Source organism: Oncorhynchus masou, chromosome 9 (assembly GCF_036934945.1).
Source record: "Oncorhynchus masou masou isolate Uvic2021 chromosome 9, UVic_Omas_1.1, whole genome shotgun sequence".
NCBI classification, from domain to species: domain Eukaryota; kingdom Metazoa; phylum Chordata; class Actinopteri; order Salmoniformes; family Salmonidae; genus Oncorhynchus; species Oncorhynchus masou.
Genome location: NC_088220.1, coordinates 88,837,418 through 88,861,930, shown reverse-complemented (window position 1 = coordinate 88,861,930; position 24,513 = coordinate 88,837,418). Strand labels below are relative to the sequence as shown.

The 24,513-nt window shown below is 48.7% G+C and overlaps 1 protein-coding gene across 1 annotated transcript in view; it reads right to left on the bottom strand.

Annotated features, from left to right (window-relative positions):
* Positions 1-24,513, bottom strand: part of bcl9l (bcl9 like) — a 111,763-nt gene that overhangs the window by 524 nt on the left and 86,726 nt on the right. Inside the window, 7 exon segments of the mRNA XM_064975395.1 lie at positions 1-1,234; positions 1,499-1,753; positions 14,724-15,234; positions 15,237-16,424; positions 16,427-17,200; positions 22,883-22,970; positions 24,243-24,414. The exon segment at positions 1-1,234 is cut by the window's left edge and continues 524 nt beyond it. Of these exon segments, the coding sequence (XP_064831467.1) occupies positions 75-1,234; positions 1,499-1,753; positions 14,724-15,234; positions 15,237-16,424; positions 16,427-17,200; positions 22,883-22,970; positions 24,243-24,414 (4,148 nt within the window). The 3' untranslated portion in view covers positions 1-74.

Below are 24,513 nucleotides of genomic sequence, written 5' to 3'. Positions count from 1 at the left end.
TAGTGAATAGGGGGCCATTTTGACCACAGCCATGTAGCAGGAGGCTGTTGGATCAGCAGTATCAGCAGGGCACGTTAGCCAGGGCCGTAGCCTAGGGGACTGTCCAGGGACATATCTCTCTGTCTGAGTGGCCCCTGGGAGCCAGGGCCAATGCCGGGGCCCATCATCCCACCCTGGGGGTGTGGGGGGCCCGGTCCCATCATGGGGCCCTGAGGGGACATGAGGGATCCCCCCTGCTGGCCGAATGGGTCCCCAGGGAGGCCCATACTTCTCTGCTTAGCCTGCATCAGCATGAGGTTCTGCTGGGCCATTAGGCTGTGTTGTTGAGAAGACATCATGGATGGGTGGGGCTGGGGGCCAAGGTGGCCGCTGTGGAGGAGGCTGTTCGCCATCATGGCCTGCTGTTGAAGCTGTTGCTGGGTGGGGCCTGGCCCCATACCTGTCCTCCCCATCATGTGACCACCCGGACCCCCCATTCCCCTGGATCCCCCCTGGGGCATCCCCGCCATACCATGTCTACCCATCCCACAGTGGGAGGGGTGGGGGGGCAGCTGCTGTTCTGCCATCATGTTCTGCAGGTTAGCAATGTGAGGGTTGGAGGAGGGAGCATTGCTGTGAGGGCCAGGGGCAGAGAGCTGTTTCAGGAGCTGTGGAGGAGGGGGGCCAGGGCCCTGGGAGCCAGGCTGGCCCTGGTGGGGGTTAGGGTGGTTCCCCTGGCCCTGCTGGACCCCGGACATGCCCTCTGCTTTGGGGAAATACTGCAGGGTGGAGGAGGGCTTGTCGGAGGGGATGATACGAGACAAGTCGAACTCCGGGATGCCAGAGTGGGTCGGTCGGATGACGTCACTCAGGTCGGGGCCGTCGGGGCCCAAAAAGGAGTCCGAGGGGTGGGGGCCGCGCTGGTGGGGGTGGGACATGCCCTTACTGAGCATGTGCTGCAGCTGCTGGGGGGGGAGAACATCTTCTGGGTTCTGTTGGGAGAACTGGGGGGGCATACCGCCCAGAGGGGAGTGCATGGGGCCTCCGTGAGAGGGGTGCTGCATGCGAGGGAACCCTCCCATCTGGTTTTGGGGGTGCATGGGGGACAAGCTGTACCCCATCCTGTCCAGGGGTCCCCCTCCGGCGCCCATCATGGCAGGGTTCATACCGTTCAGGCCCATTGGGTTGGGGGACAGCTGGCCACTGTGGGGCCCAATGGAACTCTGGGACAGCAGCATAGAGCCCTGATGGTTACCTGATAGTAGACAGAAAGACAGAGAGAGGATCATCACTGTGTTTACTAAACAGGACAATTCATCAAATAACAATAACATGTAAATAAACATGCCCAATTTTATCACAAAATGTTATATCTGATATGACAATTACAATAAAAATGTTAAAATAATAATATTTGCTCTCTCACAAGCATGGAAATACAGAAAGATTGTTGTACAAAAAATGGTAGATTTAATCAAATATGGGTTACGTCTTGACTTTGACCAAGTGGTCAGCGTACCTCCGATGTTGACACCGGACAGCAGAGGGCGATCTGGCATCATCTCGTCATCGGAGGTGGCAATGGTCTTGATGGCGTCGTGGTAGAGTGGGGTGGAGCTAGGCATGGCATACTTGGACATCTGTGACATAATGAGGGAGAGTGGGTTCTGAGTAGGAGGGTTTTCTGGCGATGAGGTGAAGGGCATGCTGGGAGCCATGGAACCAGGCTGGCTGATAGGGGTGGAGTTAGAACTCCTGGGGGGCAGTGATGGTCCTATCAGGGATGGACAAGACCAAGATCAATCAAACAATCAAAGGATCAAGAACACCAAAAAAAACAGAGAGAAAGATCTTTAGTATCCAAAAATAGTGATTTAGTTTCCAACGCAACATACAGATCAATTATTTTACTCTGTTACAAAGTTACAATTCTGTTAAAATTGTTTGAATTGTAATGTTTTTCTAAAAGATCTCCACAAAATGCTCTGTAATGTCAAAATGGAAGAACCTTGATTAGATAAGTATTTACCCTGAGCCAATACATGTTAGAAACACCTTTAGCATTAATTACAGCTGTTGAGTATTTGTATTTATTATGGATCCCCATTAGTTCCTATCAAGGCAGCAGCTACTCTTCCTGGGGTTTATTATGGATCCCCATTAGTTCCTGCCAAGGCAGCAGCTACTCTTCCTGGGGTTTATTATGGATCCCCATTAGTTCCTGCCAAGGCAGCAGCTACTCTTCCTGGGGTTTATTATGGATCCCCATTAGTTCCTGCCAAGGCAGCAGCTACTCTTCCTGGGGTTTATTATGGATCCCCATTAGTTCCTGCCAAGGCAGCAGCTACTCTTCCTGGGGTTTATTATGGATCCCCATCAGTTCCTGCCAAGGCAGCAGCTACTCTTCCTGGGGTTTATTATGGATCCCCATTAGTTCCTGCCAAGGCAGCAGCTACTCTTCCTGGGGTTTATTATGGATCCCCATTAGTTCCTGCCAAGGCAGCAGCTACTCTTCCTGGGGTTTATTATGGATCCCCATTAGTTCCTGCCAAGGCAGCAGCTACTCTTCCTGGGGTTTATTATGGATCCCCATGAGTTCCTGCCAAGGCAGCAGCTACTCTTCCTGGGGTCCAGCAACATTAAGGCAGTTTTACATCATTTTAAAACATTACAATACATTCACAACACACTGTTTGCCCTCAGGCCCCTACTCCACCACTACCACATATCTACAGTACTGAATCCATGTGCATGTATAGTGTGTGTGTGTGTGTCTATGTTTGTGTTGCTTTACAGTCCCCGCTGTTCCATAAGGTGTTTTTTAATCTGTTTTAAAATCTGATTCTACTGCTGCATCAGTTACCTGATGTGGAATAGAGTTCCATGTAGTCATGGCTCTATGTAGTACTGTGGAATAGAGTTCCATGTAGTCATGGCTCTATGTAGTACTGTGGAATAGAGTTCCATGTAGTCATGGCTCTATGTAGTACTGTGGAATAGTACTGTGGAATAGAGTTCCATGTAGTCATGGCTCTATGTAGTACTGTGGAATAGAGTTCCATGTAGTCATGGCTCTATGTAGTACTGTGGAATAGAGTTCCATGTAGTCATGGCTCTATGTAGTACTGTGGAATAGAGTTCCATGTAGTCATGGCTCTATCTGTGGAATGAGTTCCATGTAGTCATGGCTCTATGTAGTACTGTGGAATAGAGTTCCATGTAGTCATGGCTCTATGTAGTACTGTGGAATAGAGTTCCATGTAGTCATGGCACTATGTAGTACTGTGGAATAGAGCTCCATGTGGTCATGACTCTATGTAGTACTGTGGAATAGAGTTCCATGTAGTCATGGCTCTATGTAGTACTGTGGAATAGAGTTCCATGTAGTCATGGCTCTATGTAGTACTGTGGAATAGAGTTCCATGTAGTCATGGCTCTATGTAGTACTGTGGAATAGAGTTCCATGTAGTCATGGCTCTATGTAGTACTGTGGAATAGAGTTCCATGTAGTCATGGCTCTATGTAGTACTGTGGAATAGAGTTCCATGTAGTCATGGCTCTATGTAGTACTGTGGAATAGAGTTCCATGTAGTACTGTGGAGTCATGGCTCTATGTAGTACTGTGGAATAGAGTTCCATGTAGTCATGGCTCTATGTAGTATTGTGGAATAGAGTTCCATGTAGTCATGGCTCTATGTAGTACTGTGGAGTAGAGTTCCATGTAGTCATGGCTCTATGTAGTACTGTGGAATAGAGTTCCATGTAGTCATGGCTCTATGTAGTACTGTGGAGTAGAGTTCCATGTAGTCATGGCTCTATGTAGTACTGTGGAATAGAGTTCCATGTAGTCATGGCTCTATGTAGTACTGTGGAATAGAGTTCCATGTAGTCATGGCTCTATGTAGTACTGTGGAATAGAGTTCCATGTAGTCATGGCTCTATGTAGTACTGTGGAATAGAGTTCCATGATGTAGTCATGGCTCTATGTAGTACTGTGGAATAGAGTTCCATGTAGTCATGGCTCTATGTAGTACTGTGGAATAGAGTTCCATGTAGTCATGGCTCTATGTAGTACTGTGGAATAGAGTTCCATGTAGTCATGTCTCTATGTAGTACTGTGGAATAGAGTTCCATGTAGTCATGGCTCTATGTAGTACTGTGGAATAGAGTTCCATGTAGTCATGTCTCTATGTAGTACTGTGGAATAGAGTTCCATGTAGTCATGGCTCTATGTAGTACTGTGGAATAGAGTTCCATGTAGTCATGGCTCTATGTAGTACTGTGGAATAGAGTTCCATGTAGTCATGGCTCTATGTAGTACTGTGGAATAGAGTTCCATGTAGTCATGGCTCTATGTAGTACTGTGGAATAGAGTGCTATGTAGTCGTGGCTCTATGTAGTACTGTGGAATAGAGTTCCATGTAGTCATGGCTCTATGTAGTACTGTGGAATAGAGTTCCATGTAGTCATGGCTCTATGTAGTACTGTGGAATAGAGTTCCATGTAGTCATGTCTCTATGTAGTACTGTGGAATAGAGTTCCATGTCGTCATGGCTCTATGTAGTACTGTGGAATAGAGTTCCATGTAGTCATGGCTCTATGTAGTACTGTGGAATAGAGTTCCATGTAGTCATGGCTCTATGTAGTACTGTGGAATAGAGTTCCATGTAGTCATGTCTCTATGTAGTACTGTGGAATAGAGTTCCATGTCGTCATGACTCTATGTAGTACTGTGGAATAGAGTTCCATGTAGTCATGGCTCTATGTAGTACTGTGGAATAGAGTTCCATGTAGTCATGTCTCTATGTAGTACTGTGGAATAGAGTTCCATGTAGTCATGTCTCTATGTAGTACTGTGGAATAGAGTTCCATGTCGTCATGACTCTATGTAGTACTGTGGAATAGAGTTCCATGTAGTCATGGCTCTATGTAGTACTGTGGAATAGAGTTCCATGTAGTCATGGCTCTATGTAGTACTGTGGAATAGAGTTCCATGTAGTCATGGCTCTATGTAGTACTGTGGAATAGAGGTCCATGTCGTCATGGCTCTATGTAGTACTGTGGAATAGAGTTCCATGTAGTCATGGCTCTATGTAGTACTGTGGAATAGAGTTCCATGTAGTCATGGCTCTATGTAGTACTGTGGAATAGAGTTCCATGTAGTCATGGCTCTATGTAGTACTGTGGAATAGAGTTCCATGTAGTCATGGCTCTATGTAGTACTGTGGAATAGAGGTCCATGTCGTCATGGCTCTATGTAGTACTGTGGAATAGAGTTCCATGTAGTCATGGCTCTATGTAGTACTGTGGAATAGAGTTCCATGTAGTCATGGCTCTATGTAGTACTGTGGAATAGAGTTCCATGTAGTCATGTCTCTATGTAGTACTGTGGAATAGAGTTCCATGTAGTCATGGCTCTATGTAGTACTGTGGAGTAGAGTTCCATGTAGTCATGGCTCTATGTAGTACTGTGGAATAGAGTTCCATGTAGTCATGGCTCTATGTAGTACTGTGGAATAGAGTTCCATGTAGTCATGGCTCTATGTAGTACTGTGGAATAGAGTTCCATGTAGTCATGGCTCTATGTAGTACTGTGGAATAGAGTTCCATGTAGTCATGGCTCTATGTAGTACTGTGGAATAGAGTTCCATGTAGTCATGGCTCTATGTAGTACTGTGGAATAGAGGTCCATGTCGTCATGGCTCTATGTAGTACTGTGGAATAGAGTTCCATGTAGTCATGGCTCTATGTAGTACTGTGGAATAGAGTTCCATGTAGTCATGGCTCTATGTAGTACTGTGGAATAGAGTTCCATGTAGTCATGTCTCTATGTAGTACTGTGGAATAGAGTTCCATGTAGTCATGGCTCTATGTAGTACTGTGGAGTAGAGTTCCATGTAGTCATGGCTCTATGTAGTACTGTGGAATAGAGTTCCATGTTGTCATGGCTCAATGTAGTACTGTGCTCCACCCATAGTCTGTTCTGGACTTGGGGACTGTGAAGAGACCTCTGGTGACATGTCTTGTGGGGTATGCATGGGTGTCCAAGCTGTGTGTTAGTAGTTTAAAACAGACAGCTCAGGAATTCAACCAATACCTCTCATAAATAAAAGTAGTGATGAAGTCAATCTCTCCTCCACTTTGAACCAGGAGAGATTGACATGCATATTATTCATGTTAGCTCTCTGTGTATATTAGAGGCCCAGCCGTGCTGCACTGTTCCGAGACAGCCGTGCTGCCCTGGTCTGAGCCAAATTTAATTTTCCTGTCCTTTTTTGTGTCACCTGACCACATGACTGAACAGTAGCCCAGGTGCGACAAAACTAGTGCCTGTCGGACCTGCCTTGTTGATAGTGTTGTTAAGAAGGTAGAAACTAGGGCCTGTAGGACCTGCCTTGTTGATAGTGTTGTTAAGAATGTAGAAACCAGTGCCTGTCGGACCTGCCTTGTTGATAGTGCTGTTAAGAAGGTAGAAACTAGGGCCTGTAGGACCTGCCTTGTTGATAGTGTTGTTAAGAAGGTAGAAACTAAGGCCTGTAGGACCTGACTTGTTGATAGTGTTGTTAAGAAGGTAGAAACTAGGGCCTGTAGGACCTGCCTTGTTGATAGTGTTGTTAAGAAGGTAGAAACTAGGGCCTGTAGGACCTGCCTTGTTGATAGTGTTGTTAAGAAGGTAGAAACTAGGGCCTGTAGGACCTGCCTTGTTGATAGTGTTGTTAAGAAGGTAGAAACTAAGGCCTGTAGGACCTGCCTTGTTGATAGTGTTGTTAAGAAGGTAGAACCTAGGGCCTGTAGGACCTGCCTTGTTGATAGTGTTGTTAAGAAGGTAGAAACTAGGGCCTGTAGGACCTGCCTTGTTGATAGTGTTGTTAAGGTAGAAACTAGGACCTGTAGGACCTGCCTTGTTGATAGTGTTGTTAAGAAGGTAGAAACTAGGACCTGTAGGACATGCCTTGTTGATAGTGTTGTTAAGAAGGTAGAAACTAGGACCTGTAGGACATGCCTTGTTGATAGTGTTGTTAAGAAGGTAGAAACTAGGACCTGTAGGACCTGCCTTGTTGAGAAGGCAGAGCAGGGCTTTATCATGGACTGACTTCTCCCCATCTTACCTACTGTTGTATCAATATGATTTGACCAGGACAGTTTACAATCTGGTGTTACTCCAACCAGTTCAATCCAGGATTACTCCAACCAGTTTAGTCATCTCAACTTGCTCAATTTCAATGTTATTTATGACTAGATTTAGTTGAGGTTTAGTGAATGATTTGTCCCAAATACAATGATTTTAGTTTTAGATATATTTAGGACTAACTTATTCCTTGCCACCCATTCTGAAACTAACTGCAGCTCTCTGTTCAGTGTTGCAGTGATTTCCGTCTCTGTAGTAGCTGATATGTATAGTGTTGAGTCATTTCTCTCAGACAATCAGTCATTTGTGTAAGTGTTGTGCTTGTTGAGCGTCCTTCCCTATGAGCTGAAATGATGTTGTCAATTTGTCTACTGTAAAATAGCATTGCATCTGGTCAAACACCATTTTTTCCAGAAGTTTACTTAGGGTTGGTAACAGGCTGATTGAGCCAGTAAAGGGGGCTTTACTATTCTTATAAATAGGAGTGGCAATATGGTCTGCTATTATCCTCAGTAATGTTACAACATCTAGTGGAAAGCCTTCCCAGAAGAGTGGAGGCTGTTATAGCAGCAATGTTCCTACATCTAGTGGAAAGCCTTCCCAGAAGAGTGGAGGCTGTTATAGCAGCAATGTTCCAACATCTAGTGGAAAGCCTTCCCAGAAGAGAGGAGGCTGTTATAGCAGCAATGTTCCAACATCTAGTGGAAAGCCTTCCCAGAAGAGAGGAGGCTGTTATAGCAGCAATGTTCCTACATCTAGTGGAAAGCCTTCCCAGAAGAGTGGAGGCTGTTATAGCAGCAATGTTCCTACATCTAGTGGAAAGCCTTCCCAGAAGACTGGAGGCTGTTATAGCAGCAATGTTCCTACATCTAGTGGAAAGCCTTCCCAGAAGAGTGGAGGCTGTTATAGCAGCAATGTTCCAACATCTAGTGGAAAGCCTTCCCAGAAGAGAGGAGGCTGTTATAGCAGCAATGTTCCAACATCTAGTGGAAAGCCTTCCCAGAAGAGAGGAGGCTGTTATAGCAGCAACGTTCCTACATCTAGTGGAAAGCCTTCCCAGAAGAGTGGAGGCTGTTATAGCAGCAATGTTCCTACATCTAGTGGAAAGCCTTCCCAGAAGACTGGAGGCTGTTATAGCAGCAATGTTCCTACATCTAGTGGAAAGCCTTCCCAGAAGAGTGGAGGTTGTTATAGCAGCAATGTTCCTACATCTAGTGGAAAGCCTTCCCAGAAGAGTGGAGGCTGTTATAGCAGCAATGTTCCTACATCTAGTGGAAAGCCTTCCCAGAAGACTGGAGGCTGTTATAGCAGCAATGTTCCTACATCTAGTGGAAAGCCTTCCCAGAAGAGTGGAGGCTGTTATAGCAGCAATGTTCCAACATCTAGTGGAAAGCCTTCCCAGAAGAGTGGAGGCTGTTATAGCAGCAATGTTCCTACATCTAGTGGAAAGCCTTCCCAGAAGAGTGGAGGCTGTTATAGCAGCAATGTTCCAACATCTAGTGGAAAGCCTTCCCAGAAGAGTGGAGGCTGTTATAGCAGCAATGTTCCTACATCTAGTGGAAAGCCTTCCCAGAAGACTGGAGGCTGTTATAGCAGCAATGTTCCTACATCTAGTGGAAAGCCTTCCCAGAAGAGTGGAGGTTGTTATAGCAGCAATGTTCCTACATCTAGTGGAAAGCCTTCCCAGAAGAGTGGAGACTGTTATAGCAGCAATGTTCCAACATCTAGTGGAAAGCCTTCCCAGAAGAGTGGAGGCTGTTATAGCAGCAATGTTCCAACATCTAGTGGAAAGCCTTCCCAGAAGAGAGGAGGCTGTTATAGCAGCAATGTTCCTACATCTAGTGGAAAGCCTTCCCAGAAGAGTGGAGGCTGTTATAGCAGCAATGTTCCTACATCTAGTGGAAAGCCTTCCCAGAAGACTGGAGGCTGTTATAGCAGCAATGTTCCTACATCTAGTGGAAAGCCTTCCCAGAAGAGTGGAGGCTGTTATAGCAGCAATGTTCCAACATCTAGTGGAAAGCCTTCCCAGAAGAGAGGAGGCTGTTATAGCAGCAATGTTCCAACATCTAGTGGAAAGCCTTCCCAGAAGAGAGGAGGCTGTTATAGCAGCAATGTTCCTACATCTAGTGGAAAGCCTTCCCAGAAGAGTGGAGGCTGTTATAGCAGCAATGTTCCTACATCTAGTGGAAAGCCTTCCCAGAAGACTGGAGGCTGTTATAGCAGCAATGTTCCTACATCTAGTGGAAAGCCTTCCCAGAAGAGTGGAGGTTGTTATAGCAGCAATGTTCCTACATCTAGTGGAAAGCCTTCCCAGAAGAGTGGAGGCTGTTATAGCAGCAATGTTCCAACATCTAGTGGAAAGCCTTCCCAGAAGAGTGGAGGCTGTTATAGCAGCAATGTTCCAACATCTAGTAGAAAGCCTTCCCAGAAGACTGGAGGCTGTTATAGCAGCAATGTTCCAACATCTAGTGGAAAGCCTTCCCAGAAGAGTGGAGGCTGTTATAGCAGCAATGTTCCTACATCTAGTGGAAAGCCTTCCCAGAAGAGTGGAGGCTGTTATAGCAGCAATGTTCCTACATCTAGTGGAAAGCCTTCCCAGAAGAGTGGAGGCTGTTATAGCAGCAATGTTCCTACATCTAGTGGAAAGCCTTCCCAGAAGAGTGGAGGCTGTTATAGCAGCAATGTTCCTACATCTAGTGGAAAGCCTTCCCAGAAGAGTGGAGGCTGTTATAGCAGCAATGTTCCAACATCTAGTGGAAAGCCTTCCCAGAAGAGAGGAGGCTGTTATAGCAGCAATGTTCCAACATCTAGTGGAAAGCCTTCCCAGAAGAGAGGAGGCTGTTATAGCAGCAATGTTCCTACATCTAGTGGAAAGCCTTCCCAGAAGAGTGGAGGCTGTTATAGCAGCAATGTTCCTACATCTAGTGGAAAGCCTTCCCAGAAGACTGGAGGCTGTTATAGCAGCAATGTTCCTACATCTAGTGGAAAGCCTTCCCAGAAGAGTGGAGGCTGTTATAGCAGCAATGTTCCAACATCTAGTGGAAAGCCTTCCCAGAAGAGAGGAGGCTGTTATAGCAGCAATGTTCCAACATCTAGTGGAAAGCCTTCCCAGAAGAGAGGAGGCTGTTATAGCAGCAATGTTCCTACATCTAGTGGAAAGCCTTCCCAGAAGAGTGGAGGCTGTTATAGCAGCAATGTTCCTACATCTAGTGGAAAGCCTTCCCAGAAGACTGGAGGCTGTTATAGCAGCAATGTTCCTACATCTAGTGGAAAGCCTTCCCAGAAGAGTGGAGGTTGTTATAGCAGCAATGTTCCTACATCTAGTGGAAAGCCTTCCCAGAAGAGTGGAGACTGTTATAGCAGCAATGTTCCAACATCTAGTGGAAAGCCTTCCCAGAAGAGTGGAGGCTGTTATAGCAGCAATGTTCCAACATCTAGTAGAAAGCCTTCCCAGAAGAGTGGAGGCTGTTATAGCAGCAATGTTCCTACATCTAGTGGAAAGCCTTCCCAGAAGAGTGGAGGCTGTTATAGCAGCAATGTTCCTACATCTAGTGGAAAGCCTTCCTAGAAGAGTGGAGGCTGTTATAGCAGCAATGTTCCAACATCTAGTGGAAAGCCTTCCTAGAAGAGTGGAGGCTGTTATAGTAGCAATGTTCAAACATCTAGTGGAAAGCCTTCCCAGAAGAGTGGAGGCTGTTATAGCAGCAATGTTCCTACATCTAGTGGAAAGCCTTCCCAGAAGAGTGGAGGCTGTTATAGCAGCAGCGTTCCAACATCTAGTGGAAAGCCTTCCCAGAAGAATGGAGGCTGTTATAGCAGCAATGTTCCTACATCTAGTGGAAAGCATTCCCAGAAGAGTGGAGGCTGTTATAGCAGCAATGTTCCAACATCTAGTGTAAAGCCTTCCCAGAAGAGTGGAGGCTGTTATAGCAGCAATGTTCCTACATCTAGTGGAAAGCCTTCCCAGAAGAGTGGAGGCTGTTATAGCAGCAATGTTCCTACATCTAGTGGAAAGCCTTCCCAGAAGAGTGGAGGCTGTTATAGCAGCAATGTTCCTACATCTAGTGGAAAGCCTTCCCAGAAGAGTGGAGGCTGTTATAGCAGCAATGTTCCAACATCTAGTGGAAAGCCTTCCCAGAAGAGTGGAGGCTGTTATAGCAGCAATGTTCCTACATCTAGTGGAAAGCCTTCCCAGAAGAGTGGAGGCTGTTATAGCTGCAATGTTCCTACATCTAGTGGAAAGCCTTCCCAGAAGAGTGGAGGCTGTTATAGCAGCAATGTTCCAACATCTAGTGGAAAACCTTCCCAGAAGAGTGGAGGCTGTTATAGCAGCAATGTTCCAACATCTAGTGGAAAACCTTCCCAGAAGAGTGGAGGCTGTTATAGCAGCAATGTTCCTACATCTAGTGGAAAACCTTCCCAGAAGAGTGGAGGCTGTTATAGCAGCAATGTTCCTACATCTAGTGGAAAGCCTTCCCAGAAGAGTGGAGGCTGTTATAGCAGCAGCGTTCCAACATCTAGTGGAAAGCCTTCCCAGAAGAATGGAGGCTGTTATAGCAGCAATGTTCCTACATCTAGTGGAAAGCATTCCCAGAAGAGTGGAGGCTGTTATAGCAGCAATGTTCCAACATCTAGTGTAAAGCCTTCCCAGAAGAGTGGAGGCTGTTATAGCAGCAATGTTCCTACATCTAGTGGAAAGCCTTCCCAGAAGAGTGGAGGCTGTTATAGCAGCAATGTTCCTACATCTAGTGGAAAGCCTTCCCAGAAGAGTGGAGGCTGTTATAGCAGCAATGTTCCTACATCTAGTGGAAAGCCTTCCCAGAAGAGTGGAGGCTGTTATAGCAGCAATGTTCCAACATCTAGTGGAAAGCCTTCCCAGAAGAGTGGAGGCTGTTATAGCAGCAATGTTCCTACATCTAGTGGAAAGCCTTCCCAGAAGAGTGGAGGCTGTTATAGCTGCAATGTTCCTACATCTAGTGGAAAGCCTTCCCAGAAGAGTGGAGGCTGTTATAGCAGCAATGTTCCAACATCTAGTGGAAAACCTTCCCAGAAGAGTGGAGGCTGTTATAGCAGCAATGTTCCAACATCTAGTGGAAAACCTTCCCAGAAGAGTGGAGGCTGTTATAGCAGCAATGTTCCTACATCTAGTGGAAAACCTTCCCAGAAGAGTGGAGGCTGTTATAGCAGCAATGTTCCAACATCTAGTGGAAAGCCTTCCCAGAAGAGTGGAGGCTGTTATAGCAGCAATGTTCCTACATCTAGTGGAAAGCCTTCCCAGAAGAGTGGTGGCTGTTATAGCAGCAATGTTCCTACATCTAGTGGAAAGCCTTCCCAGAAGAGTGGAGGCTGTTATAGCAGCAATGTTCCTACATCTAGTGGAAAGCCTTCCCAGAAGAGTGGAGGCTGTTATAGCAGCAATGTTCCTACATCTAGTGGAAAGCCTTCCCAGAAGAGTGGAGGCTGTTGTAGCAGCAATGTTCCAGCATCTTGTGGAAAGCCTTCCCAGAAGAGTGGAGGCTGTTATAGCAGCAATGTTCCAACATCTAGTGGAAAGCCTTCCCAGAAGAGTGGAGGCTGTTATAGCAGCAATGTTCCTACATCTAGTGGAAAGCCTTCCCAGAAGAGTGGAGGCTGTTATAGCAGCAATGTTCCAACATCTAGTGTAAAGCCTTCCCAGAAGAGTGGAGGCTGTTGTAGCAGCAATGTTCCAACATCTAGTGGAAAGCCTTCCCAGAAGAGTGGAGGCTGTTATAGCAGCAATGTTCCTACATCTAGTGGAAAGCCTTCCCAGAAGAGTGGAGGCTGTTATAGCAGCAATGTTCCTACATCTAGTGGAAAACCTTCCCAGAAGAGTGGAGGCTGTTATAGCAGCAATGTTCCAACATCTAGTGGAAAGCCTTCCCAGAAGAGTGGAGGCTGTTATAGCAGCAATGTTCCTACATCTAGTGGAAAGCCTTCCCAGAAGAGTGGTGGCTGTTATAGCAGCAATGTTCCTACATCTAGTGGAAAGCCTTCCCAGAAGAGTGGAGGCTGTTATAGCAGCAATGTTCCTACATCTAGTGGAAAGCCTTCCCAGAAGAGTGGAGGCTGTTATAGCAGCAATGTTCCTACATCTAGTGGAAAGCCTTCCCAGAAGAGTGGAGGCTGTTGTAGCAGCAATGTTCCAGCATCTTGTGGAAAGCCTTCCCAGAAGAGTGGAGGCTGTTATAGCAGCAATGTTCCTACATCTAGTGGAAAGCCTTCCCAGAAGAGTGGAGGCTGTTATAGCAGCAATGTTCCTACATCTAGTGGAAAGCCTTCCCAGAAGAGTGGAGGCTGTTATAGCAGCAATGTTCCTACATCTAGTGGAAAGCCTTCCCAGAAGAGTGGAGGCTGTTATAGCAGCAATGTTCCTACATCTAGTGGAAAGCCTTCCCAGAAGAGTGGAGGCTGTTATAGCAGCAATGTTCCAACATCTAGTGGAAAGCCTTCCCAGAAGAGTGGAGGCTGTTATAGCAGCAATGTTCCTACATCTAGTGGAAAACCTTCCCAGAAGAGTGGAGGCTGTTATAGCAGCAATGTTCCAACATCTAGTGGAAAGCCTTCCCAGAAGACTGGAGGCTGTTACAGTAGCAAAGGAGGGACCAATTCCATATTAATGCAGATGATTTTGGAATGAGATGTTCGACGAGCAGGTGTCCACATACTTTTGGTCATGTCGTGTACATACATTCATAACTTGATGATGTTTAAAGATATATTTAATGTCTGATTTGTTATTGTTACCCATCTACCAATCACCGTCTCTCTTTATGAGGCTTTCAAAAAGCTCCCTGGTCTTTGTAGTTGAATCTGTGCTTAAAATTCAATACTTCACCGAAGTACCCTTACAGATATTTTAGGACCCCCTGATAGTCATTCATGAAATCATGTCGCCCCCTATCATTTCAGAGTGAATCCATACAACTTAAAGATTTGTAAAGCCATGTTTTACTCCTGAACTAAAAAGGTGCTGAATATTCATATTTATTCATACTTTTTATTTAACCTTTATTTTACTAGGCAAGTCAGTAAAGAACACATTCTTATTTTCAATGACGGCCTAGGAACAGTGGGTTAACTGCCTGTTCAGGGGCAGAACAACAGATTTGTACCTTGTCAGCTCGGGGGTTTGAACTCGCAACCTTTCAGTTACTAGTCCAATGCTCTAGCCACTAGGCTACCCTAAAACACTTCTACCATGACTATATTTTAGTTATAAAAAATAAAAAAGTATTACATTTGTAAGAAAAAGTAGAAATTTGTTTTCACTTTGATATTATAGAGTATTTTCTGTAGATAGTAACAACAAAATGTGGAAACAATTCAACTGGGTGTCTACTTTTGGTGCGGCAGGAAGCCTAGTGGTTAGAGCATTGGGCCAGTAACCGAAAGGTTGCTAGATCGAATCCCCGAGCTGACAAGGTAAAAATCTGCCATTTTGCCCCCTGAAAAAGGCAGTTAACCGTCAGAATTTAACTGACGAGTTAAATACAAAAACTTTCTTCAGGCTCCTGGATCATAGTAACTATAGTAACATTTAGTGATCGTTCTTATCAGGGTGCCATCTGGGACATATCCTATGTCTAGTTCTTACCAGTCTCTGTGGAGCTGCTGCCTCCGTTCCCCAGCCCCTTCCCACCGCTAAGTCCCCCAGGGCTGGGTAGAGCGGTCTTCGGAGAGGATGTCCACCCTGGAGACGACACCATGGCTGGAGACTTCAGACGTCCAGGGGAGTCTGAGGGGGAGCGCATACCCAGGGAGGGGCCCATCACCTGGGGAGACTTCATGGAGGAAGAGGAGGGGGTCCCGGCCCCAGAGGCAGGGGGTAGGGGGTGTTGCTGGCTCTGAGGACCCCCAGCGGAGGATATCTGAGAGGGGGACTTAAGTCCCGCGGCGGGGGAGTTCATGAGAGGCGATGGCTCCTGGTTAAGGGATGGAGACTTGAGCTGGTGAGGGGGAGGGGGCATCGCCGGGGAGACCATACCGGGGTTCACGTTGATGGACAGGTCCGAAGGGTGGTGGGAGCCGAGGTCTGCGCCCCGGGGCCCCCCCCCACCACCACCCATGGGCATGTGGCTGAGGCGAGACGTACCCCCCATGTGAGGCCCCCACCATGCTGGTCAGGCAAGCCGAACATGTTAGCCCCAGGCCCCTGGAGGTATCCCCCATCGCCTCCTCCCGGTCCCCCAGGAAAGGGCCCCTGGGTGGGGAAGTGGAGCGGGCCGTCTGGTCCCTGGAGCATCACTTTACTCCCTCCATGTCCTGCATCATTCTGGGCGGCCCGGATCCGAGCGATGTCCTCTTGGCTTAGCAAGTCCCTTAAAGGACCCTCTAGTGGCCCTCCTCCTCCTCCTCTTCCTCCTCCTCCTCTCAGCTTCTGCAGCATCATCTGCTGCTGCTGGTTCATCATGTTAACGTTCATGTTCATCCCCCCGGGGCCGAGAGAGGAGTCTATCAGATCTCTCATCTGGGGTCCCCCTCCACCTACACCACCGCCCGGGGACCCCATCATCTCCCTGGATCCTAGGAAGTCCATGGGGTCCCCCCTTGATCCTGGCCCTCTGCCCATCCCCTGGTTGGGGAACCCCCCTGGCCCCTCCATCATCCTGGGGCCCCCCATACCCTGTTGTTGGACTATCCTCTCCAGCTCCAGGTGGTGGAGCCCCTGTAGCTGCCTCTTCTCCATGATACGGAACATATCTTCCCGGGTCAGCATGCGCTCAGGGTCACCCTGCATGTGTTGGGGGGGTCCCCCGCCTGGCCCCCCATGGTAGAATGGCCCCCTGCCACCACCCATCATATTGGGGGGCAGGTCCTCTATCCACATGCCTGGCCTGGCTGCCCGCTGGGGGCTGAGACCCTCGATGGATAACACCCCTCCAGGACTGCTTGGGAAACCCCCCCCCCCAGGGGTAACCCTCTGCATCTGGCCCAGGAACCGTGGCCCCCGGGGCCCCTCCTGGTGCATGTCTATCATCCGAGGGTTACCGGGCCCCATCCCTCCTGGTCCCATCCCTCCCGGACCCATCATGGGCCCCCCGGGGCCCCACTGCTGCTCCCCAGACTTGCTGTGGTATGGCGGAGGGGGACCCCTCATCATAACCGGGGGACCCATCTCCTGCATCAATCTGAAGTGCTGGGGGTGTGTGTGAGGGTTAGGCTGAAGCTCCTCCTGCCTTCTCTTCTCCTGGTAATAATCCTCCTGCAGCTGCCTCCAGGCCACCTGCTCTGGGGTCAGTCCGTCAGGACCCAAGAGGGGCCCCATGTCCAGGCCCCCAGGGGAGTGGAGGTGGCGGTCGGGTGGTGGGGACCCCCCATGGGAGAGCCGTCCATCCCCACTGCTCCCCCCAGATGCTGCGTCTGGGAGATGATGGACCTGAGAGGCTCCTCGTACTTCTTCATCTTGCCCATAGGGGGAAGCAACATGTTGTTAGCATCGTTGTTATTATTACCGCTATTCTCCGCGTCCTCCTGCGGACCACCGCCACTACCTTCTGTGTTAATGTTGTTTACATTGATGGGGTTGTTGTTGGGGCCTGGTGGCTCTCCGGCGCCCCCTGCTGTCCCAGAGCGGAGCAAAAGCCTCTCAATGTCCCTGAGGGTCTGTAGAGACCTCTCTCTGTGTTCCAGCTGTTCTTTAGACAGACCTCCGTCTCCTCCATTACCCCTCGCCCCCACGTCGCCCTGCAGGTGGGCTGAGAGCACCGAGGGGCTACCCGACGGAGACACCCCCGCGCTGGGGTGAGGCAGCACCCCTTTCCCCTCCCCTCCACGACCTCCACCCCCAGGGCCTGGGCCAGAAGGTATAGGTGCAACAGCGTTCCCTGGCTGGTGGGAGGGAGTACTGCCAATGTTATTGGAGGCTCCAAGACCCCCCGGTCTGCTCTGGAGGGGCTCAGAGTCGGGGTGTCCCGTGGAAGAGGGTGTCCTGCTTCCCGCAGCCTGGAGGTGGCTCCCTACCACAGAGGCCGGTCTGGGGGTGCCGCTCTGGGACTTGGGGGTGCCCATGGGAGGGGTGCTGCTGGAGCTCAGCTGCCCTGACAGACTGGGATGTTTCCCTGATGGGGCACACTGTGGGAGAGGAGAGAAAGACAGGGGGGAGAGGAGAGAAAGACAGAGGGGAGAGGAGAGAAAGACAGAGGGGAGAGGAGAGAAAGACAGAGGGGAGAGGAGAGAAAGACAGAGGGGAGAGGAGAGGAGAGAAAGACAGGGGGGAGAGGAGAGCAAGACAGAGGGGAGAGGAGAGAAAGACAGAGGTGAGAGGAGAGGAGAGAAAGACAGGGGGAGAGGAGAGGAGGGAAAGACAGGGGGGAGAGGAGAGGAGGGAAAGACAGGGGGGAGAGGAGAGGAGAGAAAGACAGGGGGAGAGGAGAGGAGAGAAAGACAGGGGGAGAGGAGAGGAGAGGAGAGGAGAGAAAGACAGGGGGAGAGGAGAGGAGAGAGAAAGACAGGGGGAGAGGGAGAGGAGAGAAAGACAGGGGGAGAGGAGAGGAGAGAAAGACGGGGGTGAGGAGAGGAGAGAAAGACAGGGGAGAGGAGAGAGAGACGGGGGAGAGGAGAGAGAGACGGGGGAGAGGAGAGAGAGACGGGGGAGAGGAGAGAGAGAGACGGGGGGGAGAGGAGAGAGAGACGGGGGAAGAGGAGAGAGAGACGGGGGAAGAGGAGAGAGAGACGGGGGAGAGGAGAGAGAGATGGGGGGAGAGGGAGAGAGAGACGGGGGAGAGGAGAGAGAGACGGGGGGGAGAAGAGAGACGGGGGAGAAGAGAGAGACGGGGGAGAAGAGAGAGACGGGGGAGAAGAGAGAGACGGGGGAGAAGAGAGACGGGGAGAAGAGAGAGAGACGGGGGAGAAGAGAGAGAGGGGGGGAGAAGAGAGAGAGACGGGGGAGAGGAGAGAGAGACGGGGGAGAGGAGAGAGAGACGGGGGAGAGAGGAGAGAGACGGGGGAGAGAGGAGAGAGAGACGGGGGAGAGGAGAGAGAGACGGGGGAGAGGAGAGAGAGACGGGGGGAGAGGAGAGAGAGACGGGGGAGAGGAGAGAGACGGGGGGAGAGGAGAGACAGGGGGCAGGGGAGAGACAGGGGGCAGGGGAGAGACAGGGGGCAGGGGAGAGACAGGGGGGAGGGGAGACAGAGATCAGATGACTATTACAGGTTGTTAATAAACCCTCCTCATAATACATTTTAAAGGTTCAGAAATGCTTATGACAAGTATTAAAGCATTATACTGTTCGGTAGTGTTACCGACACCTGTATTCTCATGGAGATTTTAAGCAAAGCATTGCATATCTGAAGAAAAACACAGCCTGTAGTTTCTACTACAAATGGGAACAAAGACAAGTATGTGAACACTTTCACTTCCCACTTCCTCGAACACCTGGAGCTTCACACTTTCACTTCCCTTTAGTCAGATATCACCCAGATATCACCCTGTACTATCAGTACCCACTAGTCAGATATCACCCTGTACTATCAGTACCCACTAGTCAGATATCACCCTGTACTATCAGTACCCACTAGTCAGATATCACCCTGTACTATCAGTACCCACTAGTCAGATATCACCCTGTACTATCAGTACCCACTAGTCAGATATCACCCTGTACTATCAGTACCCACTAGTCAGATATCACCCTGTACCATCAGTACCCACTAGTCAGATATCACCCTGTACTATCAGTACCCAGTAGTCAGATATCACCCTGTACTATCAGTACCCACTAGTCAGATATCACCCTGTACTATCAGTACCCACTAGTCAGATATCACCCTGTACTATCAGTACCCACTAGTCAGATATCACCCTGTACTATCAGTACCCACTAGTCAGATATCACCCTGTACTATCAGTACCCACTAGTCAGATATCACCCTGTACTATCAGTACCCACTAGTCAGATATCACCCTGTACTATCAGTACCCACTAGTCAGATATCACCCTGTACTATCAGTACCCACTAGTCAGATATCACCCTGTACTATCAGTACCCACTAGTCAGATATCACCCTGTACCATCAGTACCCACTAGTCAGATATCACCCTGTACTATCAGTACCCACTAGTCAGATATCACCCTGTACTATCAGTACCCACTAGTCAGATATCACCCTGTACTATCAGTACCCACTAGTCAGATATCACCCTGTACTATCAGTACCCACTAGTCAGATATCACCCTGTACTATCAGTACCCACTAGTCAGATATCACCCTGTACCATCAGTACCCACTAGTCAGATATCACCCTGTACCATCAGTACCCACTAGTCAGATATCACCCTGTACTATCAGTACCCACTAGTCAGATATCACCCTGTACTATCAGTACCCACTAGTCAGATATCACCCTGTACTATCAGTACCCACTAGTCAGATATCACCCTGTACTATCAGTACCCACTAGTCAGATATCACCCTGTACTATCAGTACCCACTAGATATCTTTCAGTAATTTGGACGTCTTGAAATGTTATAGTGCAGCATCTTTTCAGTGTGGGTTGGTGCGTATCTTTTCAGTGTGGGTTGGTGCGTATCTTTTCAGTGTGGGTTGGTGGGTATCTTTTCAGTGTGGGTAGCTGCGTATCTTTTCAGTGTGGGTTGCTGCGTATCTTTTCAGTGTGGGTCGCTGCGTATCTTTTCAGTGTGGGTCGCTGCGTATCTTTTCAGTGTGGGTCGCTGCGTATCTTTTCAGTGTGGGTTGCTGCGTATCTTTTCAGTGTGGGTCGGTGGGTATCTTTTCAGTGTGGGTAGCTGCGTATCTTTTCAGTGTGGGTAGCTGCGTATCTTTTCAGTGTGGGTAGCTGCGTATCTCTTCAGTGTGGGTAGCTGCGTATCTCTTCAGTGTGGGTAGCTGCGTATCTTTTCAGTGTGGGTAGCTGCGTATCTTTTCAGTGTGGGTAGCTGCGTATCTTTTCAGTGTGGGTAGCTGCGTATCTTTTCAGTGTGGGTAGCTGCGTATCTTTTCAGTGTGGGTAGCTGCGTATCTTTTCAGTGTGGGTAGCTTCGTATCTTTTCAGTGTGTGTTGGTGAGTATCTTTTCAGTGTGGGTAGCTGCGTATCTTTTCAGTGGGGGTAGCTGCGTATCTTTTCAGTGTGTGTTGGTGAGTATCTTTTCAGTGTGGGTAGCTGCGTATCTTTTTAGTGTGTATTGGTGGGTATCTTTCCAGTGTGGGTAGCTGCGTATCTTTTCAGTGTGTGTTGGTGAGTATATTTTCAGTGTGGGTAGCTGCGTATCTTTTTAGTGTAGGTAGCTGAGTATCTTTTCAGTGTGGGTAGCTGTGTATCTTTTCAGTGTGGGTAGCTGCATATCTTTTCAGTGTGGGTAGCTGCATATCTTTTCAGTGTGGGTAGCTGCATATCTTTTCAGTGTGGGTAGCTGAGTATCTTTTTAGTGTAGGTAGCTGCGTATCTTTTCAGTGTGGGTAGCTGCGTATCTTTTCAGTGTGGGTAGCTGCGTATCTTTTCAGTGTGGGTAGCTGCGTATCTTTTCAGTGTGGGTAGCTGCGTATCTTTTCAGTGTGGGTAGCTGCGTATCTTTTCAGTGTGGGTAGCTGCGTATCTTTTCAGTGTGGGTAGCTGTGTATATTTTCAGTGTGGGTAGCTGCGTATCTTTTCAGTGTGTGAAGCTGCGTATCTTTTCAGTGTGGGTAGCTGCGTATCTTTTCAGTGTGGGTAGCTGCGTATCTTTTCAGTGTGGGTAGCTGCGTATCTTTTCAGTGTAGGTAGCTGTGTATCTTTTCAGTGTAGGTAGCTGAGTATCTTTTCAGTGTGGGTTGGTGCGTATCTTTTCAGTGTGGGTAGCTGCGTATCTTTTCAGTGTGGGTTGGTGGGTATCTTTTCAGTGTGGGTAGCTGCGTATCTTTTCAGTGTGGGTAGCTGCGTATCTTTTCAGTGTGGGTTGGTGCGTATCTTTTCAGTGTGGGTAGCTGCGTATCTTTTCAGTGTGGGTTGGTGCGTATCTTTTCAGTGTGGGTAGCTGCGTATCTTTTCAGTGTGGGTAGCTGCGGTTCTTTTCAGTGTGGGTCGCTGCGTATCTTTTCAGTGTGTGTTGGTGGGTATCTTTTCAGTGTGGGTAGCTGTGTATCTTTTCAGTGTGAGTAGCTACGTATCTTTTCAGTGTGAGTAGCTACGTATCTTTTCAGTGTGGGTAGCTGCGTATCTTTTCAGTGTGGGTAGCTGTGTATCTTTTCAGTGTGGGTAGCTGTGTATCTTTTCAGTGTGGGTAGCTGCGTATCTTTTCAGTGTGGGTAGCTGCGTATATTTTCAGTGTGTGTTGGTGAGTATCTTTTCAGTGTGGGTAGCTGCGTATCTTTTCAGTGTGGGTAGCTGCGTATCTATTCAGTGTGGGTAGCTTCGTATCTTTTTAGTGTGTAATGGTGGGTATCTTTTCAGTGTGTGTTGGTGAGTATCTTTTCAGTGTGGGTAGCTGCGTATCTTTTCAGTGTGGGTAGCTGCGTATCTTTTCAGTGTGGGTAGCTGCGTATCTTTTCAGTGTGGGTAGCTGCGTATCTTTTCAGTGTGGGTAGCTGCGTATCTTTTCAGTGTGTGTTGGTGAGTATCTTTTCAGTGTGGGTAGCTGCGTATCTTTTCAGTGTGGGTAGCTGCGTATCTTTTCAGTGTGTATTGGTGGGTATCTTTTCAGTGTGTGTTGGTGAGTATCTTTTCAGTGTGGGTAGCTGCGTATCTTTTCAGTGTGTATTGGTGGGTATCTTTTCAGTGTGTGTTGGTGAGTATCTTTCCAGTGTGGGTAGCTGCGTATCTTTTCAGTGTGGGTAGCTGCGTATCTTTTCAGTGTGTGTTGGTGAGTATCTTTTCAGTGTGGGTAGCTGCGTATCTTTTCAGTGTGGGTAGCTGCGTATCTTTTCAGTGTGTGTTGGTGAGTATCTTTTCAGTGTGGGTAGCTGCGTATCTTTTCAGTGTGGGTAGCTGCGTATCTTTTCAGTGTGGGTAGCTGCGTATCTTTTCAGTGTGGGTAGCTGCGTATCTTTTCAGTGTGGGTAGCTGCGTATCTTTTCAGTGTGGGTAGCTGCGTATCTTTTCAGTGTGGGTAGCTGCATATATTTTCAGTGTGGGTAGCTGCGTATCTTTTCAGTGTGGGTCGCTGCGTATCTTTTCAGTGTGTGAATCTGCGTATCTTTTCAGTGTGGGTAGCTGCGTATCTTTTCAGTGTGGGTAGCTGCGTATCTTTTCAGTGTGGGTAGCTGCGTATCTTTTCAGTGTGTGAATCTGCGTATCTTTTCAGTGTGGGTAGCTGCGTATCTTTTCAGTGTGGGTAGCTGCGTATCTTTTCAGTGTGGGTAGCTGCGTATCTTTTCAGTGTGTGAAGCTGCGTATCTTTTCAGTGTGGGTAGCTGCGTATCTTTTCAGTGTGTGAATCTGCGTATCTTTTCAGTGTGGGTAGCTGCGTATCTTTTCAGTGTGGGTAGCTGCGTATCTTTTCAGTGTGGGTTGCTGCGTATCTTTTCAGTGTGGGTAGCTGCGTATCTTTTCAGTGTGGGTAGCTGCGTATCTTTTCAGTGTGGGTAGCTGCGTATCTTTTCAGTGTGGGTAGCTGCGTATCTTTTCAGTGTGGGTAGCTGCGTATCTTTTCAGTGTGGGTAGCTGCGTATCTTTTCAGTGTGGGTAGCTGCGTATCTTTTCAGTGTGTGAATCTGCGTATCTTTTCAGTGTGGGTAGCTGCGTATCTTTTCAGTGTGGGTAGCTGCGTATCTTTTCAGTGTGAGTAGCTGCGTATCTTTTCAGTGTGGGTAGCTGACCTGCTCCAGTTGTTTGGTCCGTGGGACGTTCTGCTGGTGGAACAGGAGAATAGAGTCTGAGTGGCCGTGCATCACTGATTCAGCAGCACTGAGAGACAGACAGATAACACAGGGTTAATACTTCAGAGTAGCTACTAGACCCACAGTGCTGTTGATGCTTCTCTCTGTAACAGCTTAATGCAAAATGGCCTACTTGACCTGGCTAACTACTGGGTAACTACTTGACCTGGGTAACTACTTTACCTGGGCTAGGGGGTACTACTTTACCTGGGTTACCACTTTACCTGGGTTAGGGGGTACTACTTTACCAGGGTTACCACTTTACCTGGGTTAGGGGGTACTACTCCACCTGGGTTACCACTTTACCTGGGTTAGGGGGTACTACTTTACCTGGGTTAGGGGGTACCACTCCACCTGGGTTAGGGGGTACCACTCCACCTGGGTTAGGGGGTACCACTCCACCTGGGTTTGGGGGTACCACTCCACCTGGGTTTGGGGGTACCACTCCACCTGGGTTTGGGGGTACCACTCCACCTGGGTTTGGGGGTACCACTCCACCTGGGTTTGGGGGTACCACTCCATCTGGGTTTGGGGGTACCACTCCATCTGGGTTTGGGGGTACCACTCCACCTGGGTTTGGGGGTACCACTCCATCTGGGTTAGGGGGTACCACTCCATCTGGGTTTGGGGGTACTACTCCATCTGGGTTTGGGGGTACTACTCCATCTGGGTTTGGGGGTACCACTCCATCTGGGTTAGGGGGTACCACTCCATCTGGGTTTGGGGGTACTACTCCATCTGGGTTAGGGGGTACTACTCCACCTGGGTTTGGGGGTACTACTCCACCTGGGTTTGGGGGTACTACTCCACCTGGGTTTGGGGGTACTACTCCATCTGGGTTTGGGGGTACTACTCCATCTGGGTTTGGGGGTACTACTCCATCTGGGTTTGGGGGTACTACTCCATCAGGGTTTGGGGGTACCACTCCATCTGGGTTAGGGGGTACTACTCCACCTGGGTTAGGGGGGTACCACTCCATCTGGGTTAGGGGGTACTACTCCACCTGGTTTAGGGGGGTACCACTCCATCTGGGTTAGGGGGTACCACTCCACCTGGGTTAGGGGGTACTACTCCACCTGGGTTTGGGGGTACCACTCCATCTGGGTTAAGGTTACTACTTCACCTGTTGTTTAGTCATTTTAGTACAAAATAAACATGACAAGACCAGACCACAAAAATTGATTTGTTCAATTCGTGCACTTTTCTGCTCAGCATTTTTGTGTGAAGAGCCTTTTATCTCACCACGTGAGGTGTGTATGTGTGCACATGTGTGCATTCATATTGTGTGTGCATGTCTCACCTGTTGGCCAGGCTGGTAGTGAAGACATAGACCACCTGCTGAGCGGGGCGAGGCATCTCTGACCTTTGACCTCCTGGTCCCAGACCACGCCCCATCCCAGGGGTCAGAGCTGGGTCAGGGGGGAGGGGCACTGGCCCAGCTTTGGATGGGCCAGAGAGACCCTGGAGAGGCCCTGATGACATCACAGAGAGAAGAGGCAAAAGCAGGATTATAGTGTGTGTCCCAAATAGCCCATAGGACACTATATACAGTAGGGCATAGGGTGGGCCCT